Source organism: Pleurodeles waltl, chromosome 7, assembly GCF_031143425.1.
Source record: "Pleurodeles waltl isolate 20211129_DDA chromosome 7, aPleWal1.hap1.20221129, whole genome shotgun sequence".
NCBI classification, from domain to species: Eukaryota; Metazoa; Chordata; class Amphibia; order Caudata; family Salamandridae; genus Pleurodeles; species Pleurodeles waltl.
The window spans coordinates 86,433,548-86,455,198 of NC_090446.1; the positions used below are offsets into that span (position 1 = coordinate 86,433,548).

The 21,651-nt window shown below is 48.3% G+C and overlaps 1 protein-coding gene across 4 annotated transcripts in view; it reads left to right on the forward strand.

Moving 5' to 3' along the window:
* The window catches only part of NCAPD2 (non-SMC condensin I complex subunit D2), an 88,178-nt gene extending 71,333 nt beyond the window's left edge, over window positions 1-16,845 (forward strand). For all 4 annotated transcript variants that reach the window (XM_069243089.1, XM_069243091.1, XM_069243090.1 and 1 more), the window contains 4 exons: window positions 1,799-1,982; window positions 14,868-15,006; window positions 16,087-16,236; window positions 16,573-16,845. In XM_069243089.1, the coding sequence (XP_069099190.1) occupies window positions 1,799-1,982; window positions 14,868-15,006; window positions 16,087-16,236; window positions 16,573-16,661 (562 nt within the window). In that variant the 3' untranslated portion in view covers window positions 16,662-16,845. The remainder of the gene's footprint in view (window positions 1-1,798; window positions 1,983-14,867; window positions 15,007-16,086; window positions 16,237-16,572) is intronic.
* Window positions 16,846-21,651: the final 4,806 nt, after the last annotated feature.

Genomic DNA, 21,651 nt, shown 5'->3' on the forward strand with positions numbered 1-21,651 from the left:
GTCCGCTGTCCTCGGGAGTTTCTTGTCTTTTCGAAGCAGGGGCAGTCCTCAGAGGATGTCGAGGTCGCTGGTCCCTTTGGAAGGCGTCGCTGGAGCAGGATCTTTGGAAGGCAGGAGACAGGCCGGTGAGTTTCTGGAGCCAAGGCAGTTGTCGTCTTCTGGTCTTCCTCTGCAGGGGTTTTCAGCTAGGCAGTCCTTCTTCTTGTAGTTGCAGGAATCTAATTTTCTAGGGTTCAGGGTAGCCCTTAAATACTAAATTTAAGGGCGTGTTTAGGTCTGGGGGGTTAGTAGCCAATGGCTACTAGCCCTGAGGGTGGGTACACCCTCTTTGTGCCTCCTCCCAAGGGGAGGGGGACACAATCCTAACCCTATTGGGGGAATCCTCCATCTGCAAGATGGAGGATTTCTAAAAGTTAGTCACCTCAGCTCAGGACACCTTAGGGGCTGTCCTGACTGGCCAGTGACTCCTCCTTGTTTTTCTCATTATCTTCTCCGGCCTTGCCGCCAAAAGTGGGGCCTGGCCGGAGGGGGCGGGCAACTCCACTAGCTGGAGTGTCCTGCTGGGTTGGCACAAAGGAGGTGAGCCTTTGAGGCTCACCGCCAGGTGTGACAATTCCTGCCTGGGGGAGGTGTTAGCATCTCCACCCAGTGCAGGCTTTGTTACTGGCCTCAGAGTGACAAAGGCACTCTCCCCATGGGGCCAGCAACATGTCTCGGTTTGTGGCAGGCTGCTAAAACTAGTCAGCCTACACAGATAGTCGGTTAAGTTTCAGGGGGCACCTCTAAGGTGCCCTCTGTGGTGTATTTTACAATAAAATGTACACTGGCATCAGTGTGCATTTATTGTGCTGAGAAGTTTGATACCAAACTTCCCAGTTTTCAGTGTAGCCATTATGGTGCTGTGGAGTTCGTGTTTGACAAACTCCCAGACCATATACTCTTATGGCTACCCTGCACTTACAATGTCTAAGGTTTTGTTTAGACACTGTAGGGGTACCATGCTCATGCACTGGTACCCTCACCTATGGTATAGTGCACCCTGCCTTAGGGCTGTAAGGCCTGCTAGAGGGGTGTCTTACCTATACTGCATAGGCAGTGAGAGGCTGGCATGGCACCCTGAGGGGAGTGCCATGTCGACTTACTCGTTTTGTCCTCACTAGCACACACAAGCTGGCAAGCAGTGTGTCTGTGCTGAGTGAGAGGTCTCCAGGGTGGCATAAGACATGCTGCAGCCCTTAGAGACCTTCCTTGGCATCAGGGCCCTTGGTACTAGAAGTACCAGTTACAAGGGACTTATCTGGATGCCAGGGTCTGCCAATTGTGGATACAAAAGTACAGGTTAGGGAAAGAACACTGGTGCTGGGGCCTGGTTAGCAGGCCTCAGCACACTTTCAATTGTAAACATAGCATCAGCAAAGGCAAAAAGTCAGGGGGCAACCATGCCAAGGAGGCATTTCCTTACAATGTCCCTGTATTATTCTGGCAGTACGTTGCTGCATTTCTTGCATGATTTACTAATTTGGTTCTTGTATAGCTTTAGCACTGAAGTCAATGTGACCTTTATAGGATATCCCTGGATGCGCCCCTGCACAAATAAAAAATGGGCTAGAGCACAGGGAAAAATACTCTGCGCAACAGCTGAATTTAAAACGGATTAGTCACACTCCTTGTTGAATCTTTAAGCACAGGTTACCCCGGTTATGGAGTTCATAGGGGCCCACTTACTACAACTTGGTGAGATTGTTGTTCTACCCAGGCTGCATATTCCATTCGCTTCACCTTGATCTCTTGTTTTCAGGACTGAGCGACAGTGGCGGGATCTCGCCCACTGCCTGTCGCTCCTTCCGTTTTCAGAGCGGGGCCTACGCAAGATGCAGGAGAACTTCGAGTGTTTTGGTGATAAACTGACCGAAGACGCGGTGTTTAACTCCTTCATGACTGTCATTGGGAAGATGCGCAGAGGGGCCAAGCCGGAGCTTAAGGTAAGCAGGCTGAATCGGATGCTTCCTTTGGCGAGCATGGGAGAAGCGGATTGGTCCCAGCAGGACTTTGATGGTGTTTGTGGCCTTAATACATGGGAGAAGAGGACTGGTTGTCCTCTGGGCTTACTATTGTGGCTCTACTGTATGGGAGAAGTGGCTTGTGGCTTAGTTGTATGGGAGAAGGATATCAGTCGCCTGCAGGACTCTTTTGATGGTTGTTGCTATAATACATGGGAGAAGGGGATTAAAAAAAAATAATCTAGAATTCACAATTTTCAATTCTATTAAGGACATGGAGGTGAGGCTTATGCATCTTTCTTTACTTTCCATTTTCAGCAGCCAATTGAGTAAAAGTTGAACACTAAATTTCCAATGACCACCTCTGTCGCAGGTCCAGCCATAGAGACCCACCCCTATATAACTCTTGCATCTAAAGGGCTTCCTCTTTCTTTGCACAAATCCAACAAAACAGTTAGTCTGAGACTCGGCAACAACAGGATCAAAACTAACAGATCACCAGCATCTCTAACAGGAGCTCAACTCAATCTCTTCAAATCTCAGGTTTCTGACAACTATGACTCCAACAGCTGAAGAATACAGGAGACAGCAGTGCACACTCCCAGACATCTAGAACATTGCAGCATGACTGACTTGTCCTCATTTGCTGATAAGAAAATAAAACGCCAAAGCAGTGAACTCTGGTCCATAAAAGGACCTAATAAAGCAATTACATAACTTTATCAGGGAGGAAGAAAAACAAACCAATTAAACAATCAATACATTATTAAAGCACAGAATAGTCAGGTAAATGGGTTGTTGCGTAGGCTTTAATTCTGCTAATGAGGCTACTTGATTTGGGAGACTGCATCACATGGCTAGTGTGTACTATGTAGGATTCCACACCACATGACGCCTGTCGGCCTAATCAGAGTTCTCCGGCTAACTAGCAGCGCCTCATCTGTGGCCGAGATGATTGTGGCAACCGGGCTTGTGACAAGGAAGACTCCTTAGGGGAATTGTGGTCGATCGTGGTCCCATTTCTCTGTTGCAGGTAGTCTCATACAGGCAGACAACAGAGGCAGAATATAGTTCAAAAAGCATTTATTGAAGTAATTGCAGCTTATATAAAAAAAGGCATTTAGTGCAATAACTAGGATGACAAAACAGAATAAAAGCAAGCAGGTGACTGAGTACAAACACAGGAAAAGTCCTACCATACGGTCACTAGGAGTGATGTGTGTGTATGTGTGTGTGTGTGTGTGTATGTGTGTGTATGTGTGTGTATGTGTGTGTATGTGTGTGTATGTGTGTGTATGTATATATATATATATATATATATATATATATATATATATATATATATATATATATATATATATATATATATATATATTACAATCTCTCCTGCATACACTGTTTGAGCACAGTGTAATAAGCCTTATCTGCCCTTTGGGTTTTCCCCCTGGGGGTACATCCTCCCTCATACCTGGAGGAAAAAACCTGTAGTCTAGAGAGAGACTCCGTCCCCATGTTGATCAGGGGGTCTGGCCGTCTTAAGCAAACAGCTGCAGCAAAGCAGTCTGAATATAGTTGTGGTCATCTGGCTGGAATCTCCCTCTAATGTGTCTAGGACAAAGGGGTGTTTTTTTTTTTTGCTAATAATAAAACTGACATTCTAAGAAATGGTCTCCACGTATGAGTGTGGTCTGTGAATGTTGGAGACACAGCATACCATGTTTGTCGGCAACCCTATCTGAATGTAATGTAGCCTTGAAGAAAGCACAAAGTGAAATAAATGTCCAACTGTAAGGAAATGCCTCCTTGGCATGGTTGCCCCCTGACTTTTTGCCTTTGCTGATGCTATGTTTACAATTGAAAGTGTGCTGAGGCCTGCTAACCAGGCCCCAGCACCAGTGTTCTTTCCCTAACCTGTACTTTTGTATCCACAATTGGCAGACCCTGGCATCCAGATAAGTCCCTTGTAACTGGTACTTCTAGTACCAAGGGCCCTGATGCCAAGGAAGGTCTCTAAGGGCTGCAGCATGTCTTATGCCACCCTGGAGACCTCTCACTAAGCACAGACACTCTGCTTGCCAGCTTGTGTGTGCTAGTGAGGACAAAACGAGTAAGTCGACATGGCACTCCCCTCAGGGTGCCATGCCAGCCTCTCACTGCCTATGCAGTATAGGTAAGACACCCCTCTAGCAGGCCTTACAGCCCTAAGGCAGGGTGCACTATACCATAGGTGAGGGTACCAGTGCATGAGCATGGTACCCCTACCGTGTCTAAACAAAACCTTAGACATTGTAAGTGCAGGGTAGCCATAAGAGTATATGGTCTGGGAGTTTGTCAAACACGAACTCCACAGCACCATAATGGCTACACTGAAAACTGGGAAGTTTGGTATCAAACTTCTCAGCACAATAAATGCACACTGATGCCAGTGTACATTTTATTGTAAACTACACCCCAGAGGGCACCTTAGAGGTGCCCCCTGAAACTTAACCGACTATCTGTGTAGGCTGACTAGTTTTAGCAGCCTGCCACAAACCGAGACATGTTGCTGGCCCCATGGGGAGAGTGCCTTTGTCACTCTGAGGCCAGTAACAAAGCCTGCACTGGGTGGAGATGCTAACACCTCCCCCAGGCAGGAATTGTCACACCTGGCGGTGAGCCTCAAAGGCTCACCTCCTTTGTGCCAACCCAGCAGGACACTCCTGCTAGTGGAGTTGCCCGCCCCCTCCGGCCAGGCCCCACTTTTGGCGGCAAGGCCGGAGAAAATAATGAGAAAAACAAGGAGGAGTCACTGGCCAGTCAGGACAGCCCCTAAGGTGTCCTGAGCTGAAGTGACTCTAACTTTTAGAAATCCTCCATCTTGCAGATGGAGGATTCCCCCAATAGGGTTAGGATTGTGACCCCCTCCCCTTGGGAGGAGGCACAAAGAGGGTGTACCCACCCTCAGGGCTAGTAGCCATTGGCTACTAACCCCCCAGACCTAAACACGCCCTTAAATTTAGTATTTAAGGGCTACCCTGAACCCTAGAAAATTAGATTCCTGCAACTACAAGAAGAAGGACTGCCTAGCTGAAAACCCCTGCAGAGGAAGACCAGAAGACGACAACTGCCTTGGCTCCAGAAACTCACCGGCCTGTCTCCTGCCTTCCAAAGATCCTGCTCCAGCGACGCCTTCCAAAGGGACCAGCGACCTCGACATCCTCTGAGGACTGCCCCTGCTTCGAAAAGACAAGAAACTCCCGAGGACAGCGGACCTGCTCCAAGAAAAGCTGCAACTTTGTTTCCAGCAGCTTTAAAGAACCCTGCAAGCTCCCCGCAAGAAGCGTGAGACTTGCAACACTGCACCCGGCGACCCCGACTCGGCTGGTGGCGATCCAACACCTCAGGAGGGACCCCAGGACTACTCTGATACTGTGAGTACCAAAACCTGTCCCCCCTGAGCCCCCACAGCGCCGCCTGCAGAGGGAATCCCGAGGCTTCCCCTGACCGCGACTCTTTGAACCTAAAGTCCCGACGCCTGGGAGAGACCCTGCACCCGCAGCCCCCAGGACCTGAAGGACCGGACTTTCACTGGAGAAGTGACCCCCAGGAGTCCCTCTCCCTTGCCCAAGTGGAGGTTTCCCCGAGGAATCCCCCCCTTGCCTGCCTGCAGCGCTGAAGAGATCCCGAGATCTCTCATAGACTAACATTGCGAACCCGACGCCTGTTCCTACACTGCACCCGGCCGCCCCCGCGCTGCTGAGGGTGAAATTTCTGTGTGGGCTTGTGTCCCCCCCGGTGCCCTACAAAACCCCTCTGGTCTGCCCTCCGAAGACGCGGGTACTTACCTGCAAGCAGACCGGAATCGGGGCACCCCCCTCTCTCCATTCTAGCCTATGTGTTTTGGGCACCACTTTGAACTCTGCACCTGACCGGCCCTGAGCTGCTGGTGTGGTGACTTTGGGGTTGCTCTGAACCCCCAACGGTGGGCTACCTTGGACCAAGAACTGAACCCTGTAAGTGTCTTACTTACCTGGTAAAACTAACAAAAACTTACCTCCCCCAGGAACTGTGAAAATTGCACTAAGTGTCCACTTTTAAAACAGCTATTTGTCAATAACTTGTAAAGTATACATGCAATTTTTATGATTGGAAGTTCCTAAAGTACTTACCTGCAATACCTTTCGAATGAGATATTACATGTAGAATTTGAACCTGTGGTTCTTAAAATAAACTAAGAAAAGATATTTTTCTATACAAAAACCTATTGGCTGGATTTGTCTGAGTGTGTGTACCTCATTTATTGTCTATGTGTATGTACAACAAATGCTTAACACTACTCCTTGGATAAGCCTACTGCTCGACCACACTACCACAAAATAGAGCATTAGTATTATCTCTTTTTGCCACTATCTTACCTCTAAGGGAAACCCTTGGACTCTGTGCATGCTATTCCTTACTTTGAAATAGCACATACAGAGCCAACTTCCTACAGTGTCCACTTTTAAAACAGCTATTTGTGAATAACTTGAAAAGTATACATGCAATTTTGATGATTTGAAGTTCCTAAAGTACTTACCTGCAATACCTTTCGAATGAGATATTACTTGTAGAATTTGAACCTGTGGTTCTTAAAATAAACTAAGAAAAGATATTTTTCTATATAAAAACCTATTGGCTGGATTTGTCTCTGAGTGTGTGTACCTCATTTATTGTCTATGTACAACAAATGCTTAACACTACTCCTTGGATAAGCCTACTGCTCGACCACACTACCACAAAATAGAGCATTAGTATTATCTATTTTTACCACTATTTTACCTCTAAGGGGAACCCTTGGACTCTGTGCATGCTATTCCTTACTTTGAAATAGCACATACAGAGCCAACTTCCTACACCAACTAAGGACGGGATGCTTTCCTAGGCATAAGTATAAGATAAAGAAAATAAAATAGCACCGCAAATGCGGCGTATTGATAGGAAAATAAAGCAATGCTGTAGGAAGTTGGCTCTGTATGCACTATTTCAAAGTAAGGAATAGTATGCACAGAGTCCAAGGGTTCCCCTTAGAGGTAAGATAGTGGCAAAAAGAGATAATACTAATGCTCTATTTTGTGGTAATGTGGTCGAGCAGTAGGCTTATCAAAGGAGTAGTGTTAAGCATTTGTTGTACATACAAACAGGCAATAAATGAGGAACACACACTCAAAGACAATTCCAGGCCAATAGGTTTTTGTATAGAAAAATATATTTTCTTAGTTTATTTTAAGAACCACAGGTTCAAATTCTACATGTAATATCTCATTTGAAAGGTATTGCAGGTAAGTACTTTAGGAACTTTGAATAATCACAATAGCATATATACTTTTTACATAAAACACATATAGCTATTTCAACAGTTCCTAGGGGAGGTAAGTTATTGTTCTTGCAGGTAAGTAAACCACCTACGGGGTTCAGATTGGGGTCCAAGGTAGTCCACCGTTGGGGGTTCAGAGCAACCTCAAAGTTACCACACCAGCAGCTCAGGGCCGGTCAGGTGCAGAGTTCAAAGTGGTGCCCAAAACGCATAGGCTTCAATGGAGAAGGGGGTGCCCCGGTTCCAGTCTGCCAGCAGGTAAGTACCCGCGTCTTCGGAGGGCAGACCAGGGTGGTTTTGTAGGACACCGGGGGGGGGGGGTGGGATGGGGTGTGGGGGGGTGGGACGGGGTGTGGGGGGGACGGACAAGTCCACACAGAAAGTACACCCTCAGCAGCGCGGGGGCGGCCGGGTGCAGTGTGCAAACAAGCGTCGGGTTTGTAATGGGAATCAATGCGAGACCAAGGGGTCTCTTCAGCGGGGCAGGCAGGGTGCCCAAAACACATAGGCTTCAATGGAGGTAAGGGGGTGCCCCAGTTCCAGTCTGCCAGCAGGTAAGTACCCGCGTCTTCGGAGGGCAGACCAGGGGGGTTTTGTAGGGCACCGGGGAGGACACAAGTCAGCACAAAAAGTACACCCTCAGCAGTGCGGGGGCGGCCGGGTGCAGTGTGCAAACATGTGTCTGGTTTCCAATTGTTTTCAATGAGAGACCAGGGGGTCTCTTCAGCGTTGCAGGCAGGCAAGGGGGGGCTCCTCGGGGTAGCCACCACCTGGGCAAGGGAGAGGGCCTCCTGGGGGTCACTCCTGTACTGGAGTTCCGATCCTTCAGGTCCTGGGGGCTGCGCGTGCAGGGTCTTTTCCAGGCGTCGGGATTTCAGTCAGGCAGTCGCGGTCAGGGGGACCCTCTGGATTCCCTCTGCAGGCGTCGCTGTAGCGTTGTTTCTTCACCAGTCGAGTCGGGGGTCGCCGGGTGCAGTGTTGCAAGTCTCACGCTTCTGGCGGGAATTGCAGGGGTCTTTAAAGTTGCTCCTCTGGAAACAAAGTTGCAGTGTTTATTGAACAGGGCCGCTGTTCTCGGGAGTTTCTTGGTCCTTTTAGAGCAGGGCAGTCCTCTGAGGATTCAGAGGTCGCTGGTCCTGGGGAAAGCGTTCGCTGGAGCAGTTTTCTTCCGAAGGGGGGAGACAGGCCGGTAGGGCTGGGGCCAAAGCAGTTGGTGTCTCCGTCTTCTCTGCAGGGTTTTCAGCTCAGCAGTCCTCTTCTTCTTTAGGTTGCAGGAATCGGAGTTCCTAGGTTCTGGGGAGCCCCTAAATACTGAATTTAGGGGTGTGCTTAGGTCTGGGAGGGCAGTAGCCAATGGCTACTGTCCTTGAGGGTGGGTACACCCTCTTTGTGCCTCCTCCCTGAGGGGAGGGGGGCACATCCCTATTCCTATTGGGGAAATCCTCCTTCTACAAGATGGAGGATTTCTAAAAGTCAGTCACCTCAGCTCAGGACACCTTAGGGGCTGTCCTGACTGGCCAGTGACTCCTTGTTATTCTCATTATCTCTCCTGGACTTGCCGCCAAAAGTGGGGGCTGTGTCCAGGGGGCGGGCATCTCCACTAGCTGGAGTGCCCTGGGGCATTGTAACACGAAGCTTGAGCCTTTGAAGCTCACTGCTAGGTGTTACAGTTCCTGCAGGGGGGAGGTGTGAAGCACCTCCACCCAGAGCAGGCTTTGTTTCTGTCCTCAGAGAGCACAAAGGCTCTCACCGCATGGGGTCAGAAACTCGTCTCTCAGCAGCAGGCTGGCACAGACCAGTCAGTCCTGCACTGAACAATTGGGTAAAATACAGGGGGCATCTCTAAGATGCCCTCTGTGTGCATTTTTTAAATAAATCCAACACTGGCATCAGTGTGGGTTTATTATTCTGAGAAGTTTGATACTAAACTTCGCAGTATTCAGTGTAGCCATTATGGAGCTGTGGAGTTCGTTTTTGACAGACTCCCAGACCATACACTCTTATGGCTACCCTGCACTTACAATGTCTAAGGTTTTGCTTAGACACTGTAGGGGCATAGTGCTCATGCACATATGCCCTCACCTGTGGTATAGTGCACCCTGCCTTAGGGTTGTAAGGCCTGCTAGAGGGGTGACTTAACTATGCCACAGGCAGTGTGAGGCTGGCATGGCACCCTAAGGGGAGTGCCATGTTGACTTAGTCATTTTATCCCCACTAGTACACACAAGCTGGCAAGCAGTGTGTCTGTGCTGAGTGAGGGGTCCCCAGGGTGGCATAAGATATGCTGCAGCCCTTAGAGACCTTCCCTGGCATCCGGGCCCTTGGTACCAGGGGTACCAGTTACAAGGGACTTACCCGGATGCCAGGGTGTGCCAATTGTGGAAACAATGGTAAATTTTTAGGTGAAAGAACACTGGTGCTGGGGCCTGGTTAGCAGGGTCCCAGCACACTTCAGTCAAGTCAGTATCAGGCAAAAAGTGGGGGGTAACTGCAACAGGGAGCCATTTCTTTACAAATGCTGATTAAAGTGTAACTGGATTAAAGTGCAAGGTGGCAGGCCTAGTTAGCTTAAACAAGTCTAGAACTTGGATAAAATAGCTATACAACAGGATGGGATAATCCTCGCCTCTGTGTCCTTAATAGAATTTAAAATTATTGTAGCGAATGCTAGAGAATATATTTTTTTTTATATATTTTTTTTTTATTCTGTCAGGACTGGAGGCTCCGATTATGCCTGTTTAAAGTTGAGCTACCACCACATAAGCCACATCCACAATAGGTTTGTCATAAAATTATTTAAACGTATACTCTGACAACCAATCGGGCACTTAAGATATCATCTTAACAAGAACCAAAAGATTTTGAAGACAATAGCCTCTCTAGCTGAGTGGGTGCCAAACATGGACATATGAATGCCTCCCTCAAACAAGAGCCAACGCATTCATCTGGTCAGCAGCAGAAGAAACTGTCCGAAAAGCTTTTTTGTAAAGCAATTGACTACCCATATTGGTGCAAAAGTCAGCTGCCCTCACCTGCTAAGCTTTCAAACATTGCACTACGCAAAGTTTAAAATTATCGCGAAAAGCTGGGTAAGATACCGACCTGGAATCACATTTAGTCTGTTGTAAGATGGGGAAAAAAATCACTCCTTCAGGAGAGAGCTCTCCCAGCTAGATCTAAGGCTTGTATGTCAGACACAAGAAATCAAGCACAAGAGCATGGTCCGTTTAGCAGAAAGCTGCTTTCTAGAAAGGTACCAGTTTTCTGGCCTAGAATGCAAAAATTGCAGAACCACGTTAACATCCCATAATAGCAAATATTTAGGTTGAGGAGGGTTAATATTTCTAATACCTCTCAATAACTTGCTCAAAATGGAGTGTTCTCGCACAGGCCTACTCTGGGTGAATGGCCTGCTGAAATGACTGATCTAAAATTGTCAATCCATACGCTGTTCCTGCGGAGGCCAGAGGACCAAAAACGTATGACCAGACAATCTGCTCCAATGAGATCTGCACCCTGTTCACTGCACCTATTACACCATCTCCATGTGGATGTAGATCCCTTGTGTGTGCTTGAGGGCCAAGCTTGGCAGCTTCTTGAGAAAGGCCTGGGAGCCTCCATTGTTTCCTGTAAACTCTCCAGGCCACCAGAAAAAGTGTTCCAAGAGGATTAGTGGACGAGGTAGGCCCACTGGATCCAGAAGGAGGTTGCAATTGAAGGGAATCAGAATCTGACAGGCACATACCTTCTCCAGAATTACCTGAAACCAGGCTGGTGCTCTCCAAAGCGGAGTCACCAAGACCACCTCCGTCTTCTAAAGTCTCAACTGTGCCAAAACCCTGTGACTCACGAACAGGGAAAAGGTGTTACCCAGAAAGGAGGACCAATCCTGCAGAAACTTGTTGGTGGCTTGGGCCTCTGGATGTGGACACCAACTGAAACAAATTGGAAACTGTTGGTTTAGGCGCGATCAAAACAGGTCCCTCAAGCACGGGCCCAAAAGATGCTGAAGCGCATGGAATACTTTGAGGTGAAGTCTCCAATAGCTGAAATCCTGAAGGTTCTGGGATTGCCATTTTCCCCACAGCATTGTTATGACTTAGGAGGCACTCCGCCACCACCAAAATCTAATGTTGGAGACAAGTGTGCCAGAAATCCGTGGCTATCTCCGCGAGGAGGTGGGACTTCATTCCTCCTTACTTTTTCACCACTGAGATGTTGACCATGCAAAGTATGCAACAATCCGTTTTCTCTAGAAACTGACTCCGAATTGCAAAAGAACCCGCTAGGAGTTCCAAACAATTGATGTGGAGATCTAGTTCTGCTGTGGACCAGTGGCCATCCTGTGGAAATCTGACTGTACAAACCATTTCAGGCCTCCATGTGGTTCAATCACCAGGACATTTCCTTCCTTGCCTCCTCTAAAAGAGGAATCCATTTTGAATAACTGAGACCCTTTTTGAAGATGCTGAATCTTGAGTCTTTGAAGGGCACTGTAATGGAGGGGACCCCAGGAATATGGTTTGTATTGATAAGGCAAACCAGCTCACAATGCGGGCTATCGACCAAGAATACAGCTTTCTTGCTCAATATGGATCTCATGTCTTTCTTGACATTTCAGACTTTCAGGGGAGGAAGGATCAGTGGAGATAGAATGGAATCTAGTTGGAAACACAAAAACTCCATCCACTGGGATTGCACCAAGATCAAACTTCTGAGAATTTGACAAAACCCAGGTCTCAAAGAAGATCAGTCGTTCACTCTAGATGGATAACCGCCAATTGAGGGCACTGAGCCATTATAAATGTCCTCTAGATAATTAAGATAAACCCCTCGGGCTCTCGGAGACCATGCTACCAGCTGCATGGTCTGTGAAGCACCATGGGGTGGACTACAGACCGAATGGCCGCTTTTGTAACACCCTTGCCAGATGAACTGACAAAAGCGCTGATGAAGTGGAAAACTGGGGCTGCTTAGGTAGACGTTTTTAAAATCTATTCTGACCATCCAGTCCCCTTCCTGAAGAATCTATTAAAAGACGGATACCTTCCATTTTGAAGCGACAGTAAATGAGCCAATGAACTCCGATTCAGTACCAGTCGAGACATGCCTCCCTTCTATAGTGCCTTTCTACAACAGGTCTAGCACCTCTGAGGAGTTGAGGTCTTGATCCTGTTGGGAGGAGAGTAAGACTGAACCGGAGAGTTGTAAAATTCGAACTTGTAACCCTGCATTGTCTCAAAACCCTACAATCTTGAGTCACACTCTGAAAACAGAATTATTCTCACTTGTAGACCCAGTCTCCTGGAAGGAGCCTTGTGACCCTCTTAATCTTCCATTCTGGAAATGGTTTCGACCAGCTTGGGAACAGAAAGGGTAGAATTGTAAGAAATCTTGATTTCTCCCTCTGCCACATCTTTGCGGTCCTTGGTGGAAACCATGGCCCAACGCTTTCTCCCTGAAGCACCATGCCCTGACAAAAACTGGACGGAAGACCTTCCAGAGAGACCCCTGAACTTTATCTAGATTGCTGTAAGTCGGCACAAACTTTGGGAATCCTTTCCCTTTTTGAAGGAATTATCAAACCGGCCCTGAGCTATGGACCTCCTTCAGAAGAAGCGGGCTCTGAGCTTCAGGTCCAGTTTGAGAAGGATGGCTCAGCATTGTTCGCTGGAGAAAGCACAATCCACATTTCCTAGCAGCCCCAATGCCCTTTGGGCCAATCCGACTAAGATATCGGGATTGATAGGGGTCTCAGACTCCTTAGCATGATAACCAAATTTAAGGATTTTCGTTAGAGGGCCAGATACATCCAGCAATCTATTGTGGCAGCCTCACCAAGCTCGATCAGTTCCTTTCTTTGGGTCACTGGAGATGTTTTCAGATAAGTTACTACGGTAGGATCTGTTTCTGGGCTTTCCTTGACCTTGCTTGGGAGGTCCGGTCTAGAGCACTTGCATCGCAGTTGATATCTGACATCCTCGTCAAACCCTTGTCACATATGAGCTTATTCATAATCCACAACTTCAGGAGGTTGGAGCCACACAGATCTAGGGTGGATATCAGAGTTCAAGGGTAAGGCCTTAAGGTTGCTGCGCAAGGTGGGGAATGACCTCTTTATTTTGTGCTTGCTAAGATGAGGGCCGTCTAATTGATCTGCACTTTGGGAAGAAGAGGATGAGCTTGAGTCGCCCTGCTGATATGTATTCATGGGGCATAAGGAACACTGTAGTTACGATCATTTTGCTAGCGATTGTGACAATTTCTCAATCTGCCACGTGGGGGGGCCTTTAGGGGCTTTTGTTTTCAGCTGGACCAAGAGACTGATGGGACATCATCTTATGAGTAAAGGAGGTGGGGGTCCATCCCTGCTCCTCTGTGAACCCATACAGGTGTCATTTTAGGGGCTCAGTGGCCCTAAGGGTTCTATTTACAGAGTGGTGCACCTCAATGTTAAGTGCGTTCACCAGAGCCTGCTCCAAAGACCCGGAAGGACCATCATAGTAGTAACCCCCCTCTATGATCTTATCTTCACTGGATGCAAGGCAGAGATTTACACCTCGGGAGGTCAGGACCAAAAGCAGGAGAAAGGCAAAGCCAATCCAGTAGTAGCAAATCAGGGGGACTATGCAAATATCAGTGGAAACCATGAGGTGGTGTAGCAAAATTGTATAAAATGTGAAGGGGAGGCCCTGCCAAATGATTAGGCAAAGCCTATGAAGATTATTTCAACCCTGGGAGTGAGCAGTAATCACAGGGCGTAGTTGGAGATATCTGAAGGGCCTGGGCTAGAGACTGTTGCACGTGTTTGTTGTTAGAAGCAGTTAAAGGAGCCGGCATTCTGGGAGGGGGAGGCCTGGTGTGGCGCAAGTGTGTCCAAACGAGAACACTAGAAAGGACTGCCTGACGAGTGGTCGCACGTCCTTAAACCCCCGCTCCCCTAAAGAAATAAAGCAAGGGTGGCAAGCTGCCCTGCAGAGAGGAAGGATGAGACCCCCCCCCCCCCCCCAACTGCGTGGATGCTGTGCTGTTATGCCAGAATACAAATGACTAAAAGCAGAAAAACAGTTTTAAAAATGTGCAGCTCCTGATGAGCACAAAGGATCCAGTGCTAGTCGGCTGAAAGCAAACGCTTAGATCCTTGCATACGAAGAGACAATAAAACGGTATCATGCAAATGCTGAAACGCAGGAGGGCACTGAAGTGGCTGCGAAGCAGAAAAGAGAGGAAGCTGTTCAGCTGCCAGAGTGTTATATAGGGCAGGGTCTCTAAGGTTGGACGTGACTGAGAGGTGGTCATGGGAAATGTGTTAAACTTGCTTGATTGGCTGCTGAAAATGGAAAGTAAAGAAAGAGGAATCTGAGCCTCCGGTCCTGACAGGATTGGTCACCCTGGAGGACTCCTGACTATTGTGGCTCTGACTGGGAGAAGGGGATTGGTCACCCTCGGACTTAGCGGACAAGGTAGCCATGTCCCTGGTGGTATTGTGACTGTACTCGGTTGGATTCCTAGTCCTTGTTTTTCTTTTTTCACAGGTGTTGATAGATGAATTTGAGCAGAAACTTCGGGCCTGTCATGGCAGAGGGATGGAAAACATGGAGGGAGCTGTGGACTCACAAGAGAATGCTATGCCGCCTCCTTCAGCTGCAAAGAGTGCCAAGAAGAACCCAACTGGTGAGACCAGCAGCTTCATTCTTCATGTTTGCATCTCCACGCTTCTAGCTACCGTAACCTGTCACGCCCCCTTCTCGTCGTTAAGGTAAAGGCCTCTGCACCCTCTAGACTGCACCGTGGCCAGGGCTGCGGCAAGTTAACCATATATGAGCACTGTCCGCTATCCGTACTAGTTGAACACCCATGTTCGGCAGTAACCAACAGAAAGCGGAGCAGTTAACCTTCGGAAAGGCTCTTCCGCTTCGTGGCAGCACGTCCCACCACCTTTTTAGTAACTTGATCGGCTTGAGCCAGAAACATTTGTTGTTAACCTGTAGATTATGCAGCAGACAATAGGTTGTGGCAAATCCGTATTAATGCGAGAAAAGCAGCGCGTCAAACCTGCAGAATTCCAGTGTCCGTGATGGACGTCATTTAGGGGTCGCAGCTGCGACCCTTGGCTTGCCCTTTGCTACCCCTCGCCCTACTTTTGCGATCCCTAGGCTAGGAGATCAAATTCAGTGCCAGGCACAGTGACAGCTCGTCCTTATGGACGTGAGTTGGGGCTCCATTCACTGTTTCCTGTCATTTTTGTGTTTTATCACTAACAATATTCACAATCGGTGTAATAAAAATGGCGTACACTTAGATGGAATAAGCCCTTCCATGGCAGCTGATGCAAGTAAAAAACGCTTTTGAGTGCATGCTGTGTGGGTGCTTGTGGGCGGGTGTGTGTGTGTGTGAATTTGTATGTATGTGAAGTATGTGCGAGTGAAGGTCAAAGCGTGTCACTTACGCCGGCATGTGGTTGAATTGACCTCCATGGGCCCACATTCGCTTCTTGCACAGTAGTGGGGATCCGCAGGCCCCCTTGCCTTTACAACCATTTTCACTTTATATACCTTCACCCCCCCCCCCCCATCATCCATATAAATTGCGAAATCTTCTAGTTAGTCCGACATTGCTTTTGTCCTCCAAGCCACGCGTTTGTGCCACATCCGCCCACCCCCGTGTGACTGAGGCTTGCACTGTTACCCTTCTACCCCGTGTGAGAGCTGGGTTAACTCGCTGTTTCTGATCTCTCATGACCCCGTTCTGCAGGGAAGAGACGCCCCCTCTCTGCGAGGAATGCCGGTGGCCAGAATGAAGAGGACGACTTCACAACTCCTAAGCCGCGGGCCAATCGCCGGGGCCCGGCTACTCGCAAGAAGCTGACCGTGGCGTTCTCAAGCGATGAAGAGTCCGCAGAAGGTGAGACTTGAGGGAATATCACGGGGCGATCTCACGCCAGGCCTCTGGAACCAGGCGTCCATTTTAGCTAATAGTCCTACTTTAGAAAAGAGGCGCTGTAGCCAGCTCGCCAGAGAGGGGTCTTGTAAGGGAGCAGACGCATGGCTGCGGGTTGAGCCACAATGTAATGATTCAGTATCTCAGTTAAGAACACAGGTTCCTCATGTTTCCCACTCGGTTGGGGGCCCTCCCTAGATGAATGAAGCACAGATGTCAGTTCGCGCAGGTGCGTCTTGCGCAATAGAGGGTCTGGTAGAACGCCTCTCACTTTGCTTTCTCCCCACTTGTTCCCATCAGATATGGAGGCAGAAATGAGTGAAGCAGAGACCCCCAAAAACACCACACCTATCAGGCGAACCTCAACCCGGACGACCAGAGCAAAGTGACCGCTTGGATAGTTCTTTGCCTGGAGCAGGAGAGGGCTGTGGCAGTCATACCGTTATTGGACATTTTATATGTTGAGACTCCATGTGACTCGTGTGGGCGGGCAGCGCACCCATTTCTGTGTCTTCTACCTTGTCTGTCTTTTCCGTGTTTTATTATGAATAAAGATTACTTTTTATTTATTAACTGCAGTTTGTCTCTATTTCCTGTGATTGTTTCGTATAATAACTATCTGGGGTGAAGAGGGATAGCAGGAGAGGTTAATTAGCACATGAATTTTAAATGATTCCCTTTAAGATGGTTACCCAGCTCGGTTCAATGGTTCCCTGGGGTGATGGGTCCATGATCTCGATTGTGAACCAGATTGCCCTGTAAATAACTCCATTGGCTGCAGCTTTGTAAGCCTGGAGCAGTGGCAGAACGAGAGAGTACTCTGGTGTATTAAGAAAGGGGTAACGTGCCAAGCCACTGACCTGTGGCACCAAGGTACTCTTTCATAGCCGGGTCTGATTGTTTGGCGACAATGTAGCGAGGCCACAGGCCTCCATTCACCATTAACTCGGTTAATTAAGGAGGAGGGCAGTCCCCTAATGTCTCGCGGTTCCCCTACCACACCTACTAAATGCCCTAAAAACCATGGTGAAAGGGAGTTGAGGCGGACTAATTATGCCAACGATGGCATTGCTATTCTAATATTCTGCCCTGGGACCTACTGGCTTTGCCAATATGTTTTAGCCGTGCGGTACATCATCCCCTATGCTGTGCGGCGTGGCTAAACAAGGGAAGGGAGCTTACTGCATTATTATGTAGGCGGATGCCTTCAAATTGACGCGGGTACTTTTTTAAAAATCTTATTTAGTAATCCACCTCCGATCGGCAATAAAGGGGAGGAAAAAAAGCATGAACTTTTTGTGCAGTAGAAAGCAACACATGGTTGGGAGGGTGTGAAAGCAACATGGGGGTAAAAAGGATGGGGTAGGAAGCAACGCAGCTTGGAAGCAAAACGGGGTGGTGGTACAGTGGGCAGAAGGGGATGGGGACAAGCATACAAAAACGAAGCATACAAAAACGGGGGGACAGGAGGGGCTGGGGAAGCACAGACGACTGATTCTGAGGTAGCACATGAACAGAAGAAGTTGTCTCTCCTCCTCCCCCCCCCCCCCCCCCCCACCCCACCCCTGGACAAGTCTTTCAGAAATATACATATAGCAACATAGGCCACAGTATACTCGGAAATATCATCTCCAGCTTGACTAGTTGGTCAGCCTTTTTTTGGTTACGCCACACCAGAAAAAAAAATCACAACTAAACTTTTGCAACTGTGAACAAAAACACTCCATTATGACACTTTGTATACAATTTATTAATGGCCAGAAGCTTGCAGCTTGGGCTTCAGAGATTGCGTTTTCAGCATCAAACAAAGCACAGGGTCACAAACCCACAATATTTGCCTTTCCGATGGTTTATTGACTTAACATAAAGGCTCAGGTCGGTGTACTGTTTGCCTGCTTTTTCTCGGTTAGTTCATCCTAGCTATGTGCAATGGGGTAGTGCTTAGTCTTTTACGTTCTTCCTGTAGAGCGAGCGGCTTGACGCTGATGCCAAGTGGGGGAAAGTTAAACTATTTTGTGACCGCGGCGGGAGCAGTGTGTTTCCATGCTATGGTGAGGTTTCTGCTAGCTAACAAAGAGGGTTAGGGCTAAGAACTCTGCAGCCACTGTCTGGCTTGTTGAGTGCTTAAAGGCTCCCAATGGGCACATTTCAGTGTTCAATAAGTTTGTCACCACTGTAGGGTAGGCCAAGAGGATCTCCATAATCACCCCAATAATGTGGCAACACAGAGCAAGTCCACATGTGGGAAAAGCCGGCCTCCAGGGCGTGACATCTAGGACAATGAAGGGGAACTCTGGTGTGCGTATATTAGCTACATTTGCTGGTGTAAAGTAGGCTTTATGTAGCATATAGACCTGTATTAATTTGATTCTTGGGTTACAAGAGACTGTTTAGATATTGAATTATCTTATCCCATGCCTTATCTTTGAGTACTCTTCCAAGGTATCTCCAACTTTATATCCGAGTGCCCTCAATTCGGTGGTAGACTGTTGCAGTGTACTCTGTAGAGCCACCGTAATCATTTATGCCCTTCTCCCATAGTATATAAAGTTTGTAATAAGTCACGCTTAGTGGGTTCCTGTAGAAAAGCTTGCGAAGTGCAATAATCATCTGCCTGTAAACAACAAATTGCACCTTATGAGTTCATAGACTGCTACGAGTCTTTGGAAATCCATCAGAGTACTGCCTTAAAACCACTCTCCTACTCTAGAAATATTCACTTTGGTCCAGTGAGCTACAGTTTTCTTGTAAGCTATCCCTTACATAATACAAGGCCTATCAGAAGAAGAGCTGCTGCCTAGGGTGTTGACGTTCAAGTCAAAAGACCAGACCGCAGCGTTGTCACATTTGTGCTTGAGCACTCACTGTACTGATTGCTGAGATTTGAGGAAGTCCTGTAGAACGCCAGAGGGGAGCTGCCCTGGGGCATTGTTGCTGCAACCAGGAAGCGGCCTGCTAGCCATCTGGAAGATCACTGAAGCGGAGCTGTTGCATGGTATTTTTCGAAATTGGACTCTACTAAGCCTCCCTCTTCTGTAGGTAACTTAAGTGTGGACAGTTCAACCTGACATCTCCCTGTGTTTTGAAATTAATTTGCACAAAAACTGTTCAATTTGTTTGAAGAATGACTTCAAACGTATCAAAGGCAGATTCCTGAAATAGTATAAACGTTGAGGCTGCGTAACAATCTTTGCTATTGCTGCCTGACCAGCCACTGATGGGCAGTGTAGTCCAACCTGTGCTTTATATGAGTACATTGCACTGTCCAAGTTGCCCTCCAAAATATCAGTCTTGGAGATAGATGTTCACTCCATGCTATTTGAAGAAATCAGTGGCCCATCTCAAAGCACCAGACCCCCACACCCAGTGCCACAGGAGTTGGCTTTGGAGTAATCAATTTTCAGTGAATAAAACCGATGGAGTCGCAACTCTATAGTTGTGCTACGGTCGAAAAACGCATCTTTGCTGCAGATCAACAGCAACAAGTGAGACCTGCGCTGTTCCGCCTATCTGGATCTCTAGTTCCCCTCTCTTTCTGCAGCCATGCAGCAAAAGGCTCAATTGCTTATGTAAGCAGCAGGTGAGATACAAGGCACCACTGCTGTGGACTCTATAGATGGTTAATGGTGCTGATAAGCTGTGTCCCGTCTTAACCCTTGCAGTTGGGTTAGAGTTACGTATTTTGACCCACTTTGATGCGTGTCCCAAAGCCAAACGTCCCCACAACCAGCTGCATATTGCGCCAGTTCAAGGAGTCAAAGGCCTTTTCTAGATCCAAGGCTGAACGAGGGTGGTGTCGGGCGTGTTCAAGTATGCTGTATGTTAAGTGAATGTTGCTGTATGTTAAGTGAGAAACTGCGCCCCGGAATGAACCTGCTCTGGTCGGCATGAACCAGATTTGGGACATCGGGAAGTATTCGGTTTGCTGTGTGTAAGGAAATGCCTCCTTGGCATGGTTACCCCCTGACTTTTTGCCTTTGCTGATGCTAAGTTTTGAATTGAAAGTGTGCTGAGGCCTGCTAACCAGGCCCCAGCACCAGTGTTCTTTCCCTAACCTGTACTTTTGTTCACACAATTGGCACACCCTGGCATCCAGGTAAGTCCCTTGTAACTGGTACCCCTGGTACCAAGGGCCCTGATGCCAGAGAAGGTCTCTAAGGGCTGCAGCATATCTTATGCCACCCTGAGGACCCCTCACTCAGCACAGACCCACTGCTTGCCAGCTTGTGTGTGCTGGTGAGGACAAAACGGGTAAGTTGACATGGCACTCCCCTCAGGGTGCCATGCCAACCTCACTGCCTATGCAGTATAGATAAGTCACCCCTCTAGCAGGCCTTACAGCCCTAAGGCAGGGTGCACTATACCATAGGTGAGGGCACCAGTGCATGAGCACTGTGCCCCTACAGTGTCTAAGCCAAACCTTAGACATTGTAAGTGCAAGGTAGCCATAAGATATATGGTCTGGGAGTCTGTCATGCACGAACTCCACAGCACCATAATGGCTACACTGAAAACTGTGAAGTTTGGTATCAAACTTCTCACCACCATAAATGCACACTGATGCAGTGTACATTTTATTGTAACATACACACCAGAGGGCACCTTAGAGGTGACCCCTGAAACCATAAGCAACTATCCGTGTAGGCTGACTAGTTTTAACAGCCTGCCACACACCAGACATGTTGCTGGCCACATGGGGATAGTGCCTTTGTCACTCTGTGGCTAGTAACAAAGCCTGTACTGGGTGGAGGTGCTTCACACCTCCCCCTGCAGGAACTGTAACACCTGGCGGTGAGCCTCAAAGGCTCACCCCCTTTGTTACAGCACCACAGGGCACTCCAGCTAGTGGAGTTGCCCGCCCCCTACGGCCACGGCCCCACTTTTGGCATCAAGGCCGGAGGAGATAATGAGAAAAACAAGGAGTCTTCACTGGCCAGTCAGGACAGCCCCTAAGGTGTCCTGAGCTGAGGTGACTAACTTTTAGAAATCCTCCATCTTGCAGATGGAGGATTCCCCCAATAGGATTAGGGATGTGCCCCCCTCCCCTCAGGGAGGAGGCACAGAGGGTGTACCCACCCTCGGGGCTAGTAGCCATTGGCTACTAACCCCCCAGACCTAAACACGCCCTTAAATTTAGTATTTAAGGGCTCCCCAGAACCTAGGAACGCAGATTCCTGCAACCTAGAAAAAGAGGACTGCTAAGCTGAAAAACCCTGCAGAGAAGACAGACAGCAACTGCTTTGGCCCCAGCTCTACCGGCCTGTCTCCCCACTTCTAAAGACACTGCTCAAGCGACGCTCTCCCCAGGGACCAGCGTCCTCTGAATCCTCAGAGGACTGCCCTGCATCTAGAAGGACCAAGAACTCCCGAGGACAGCGG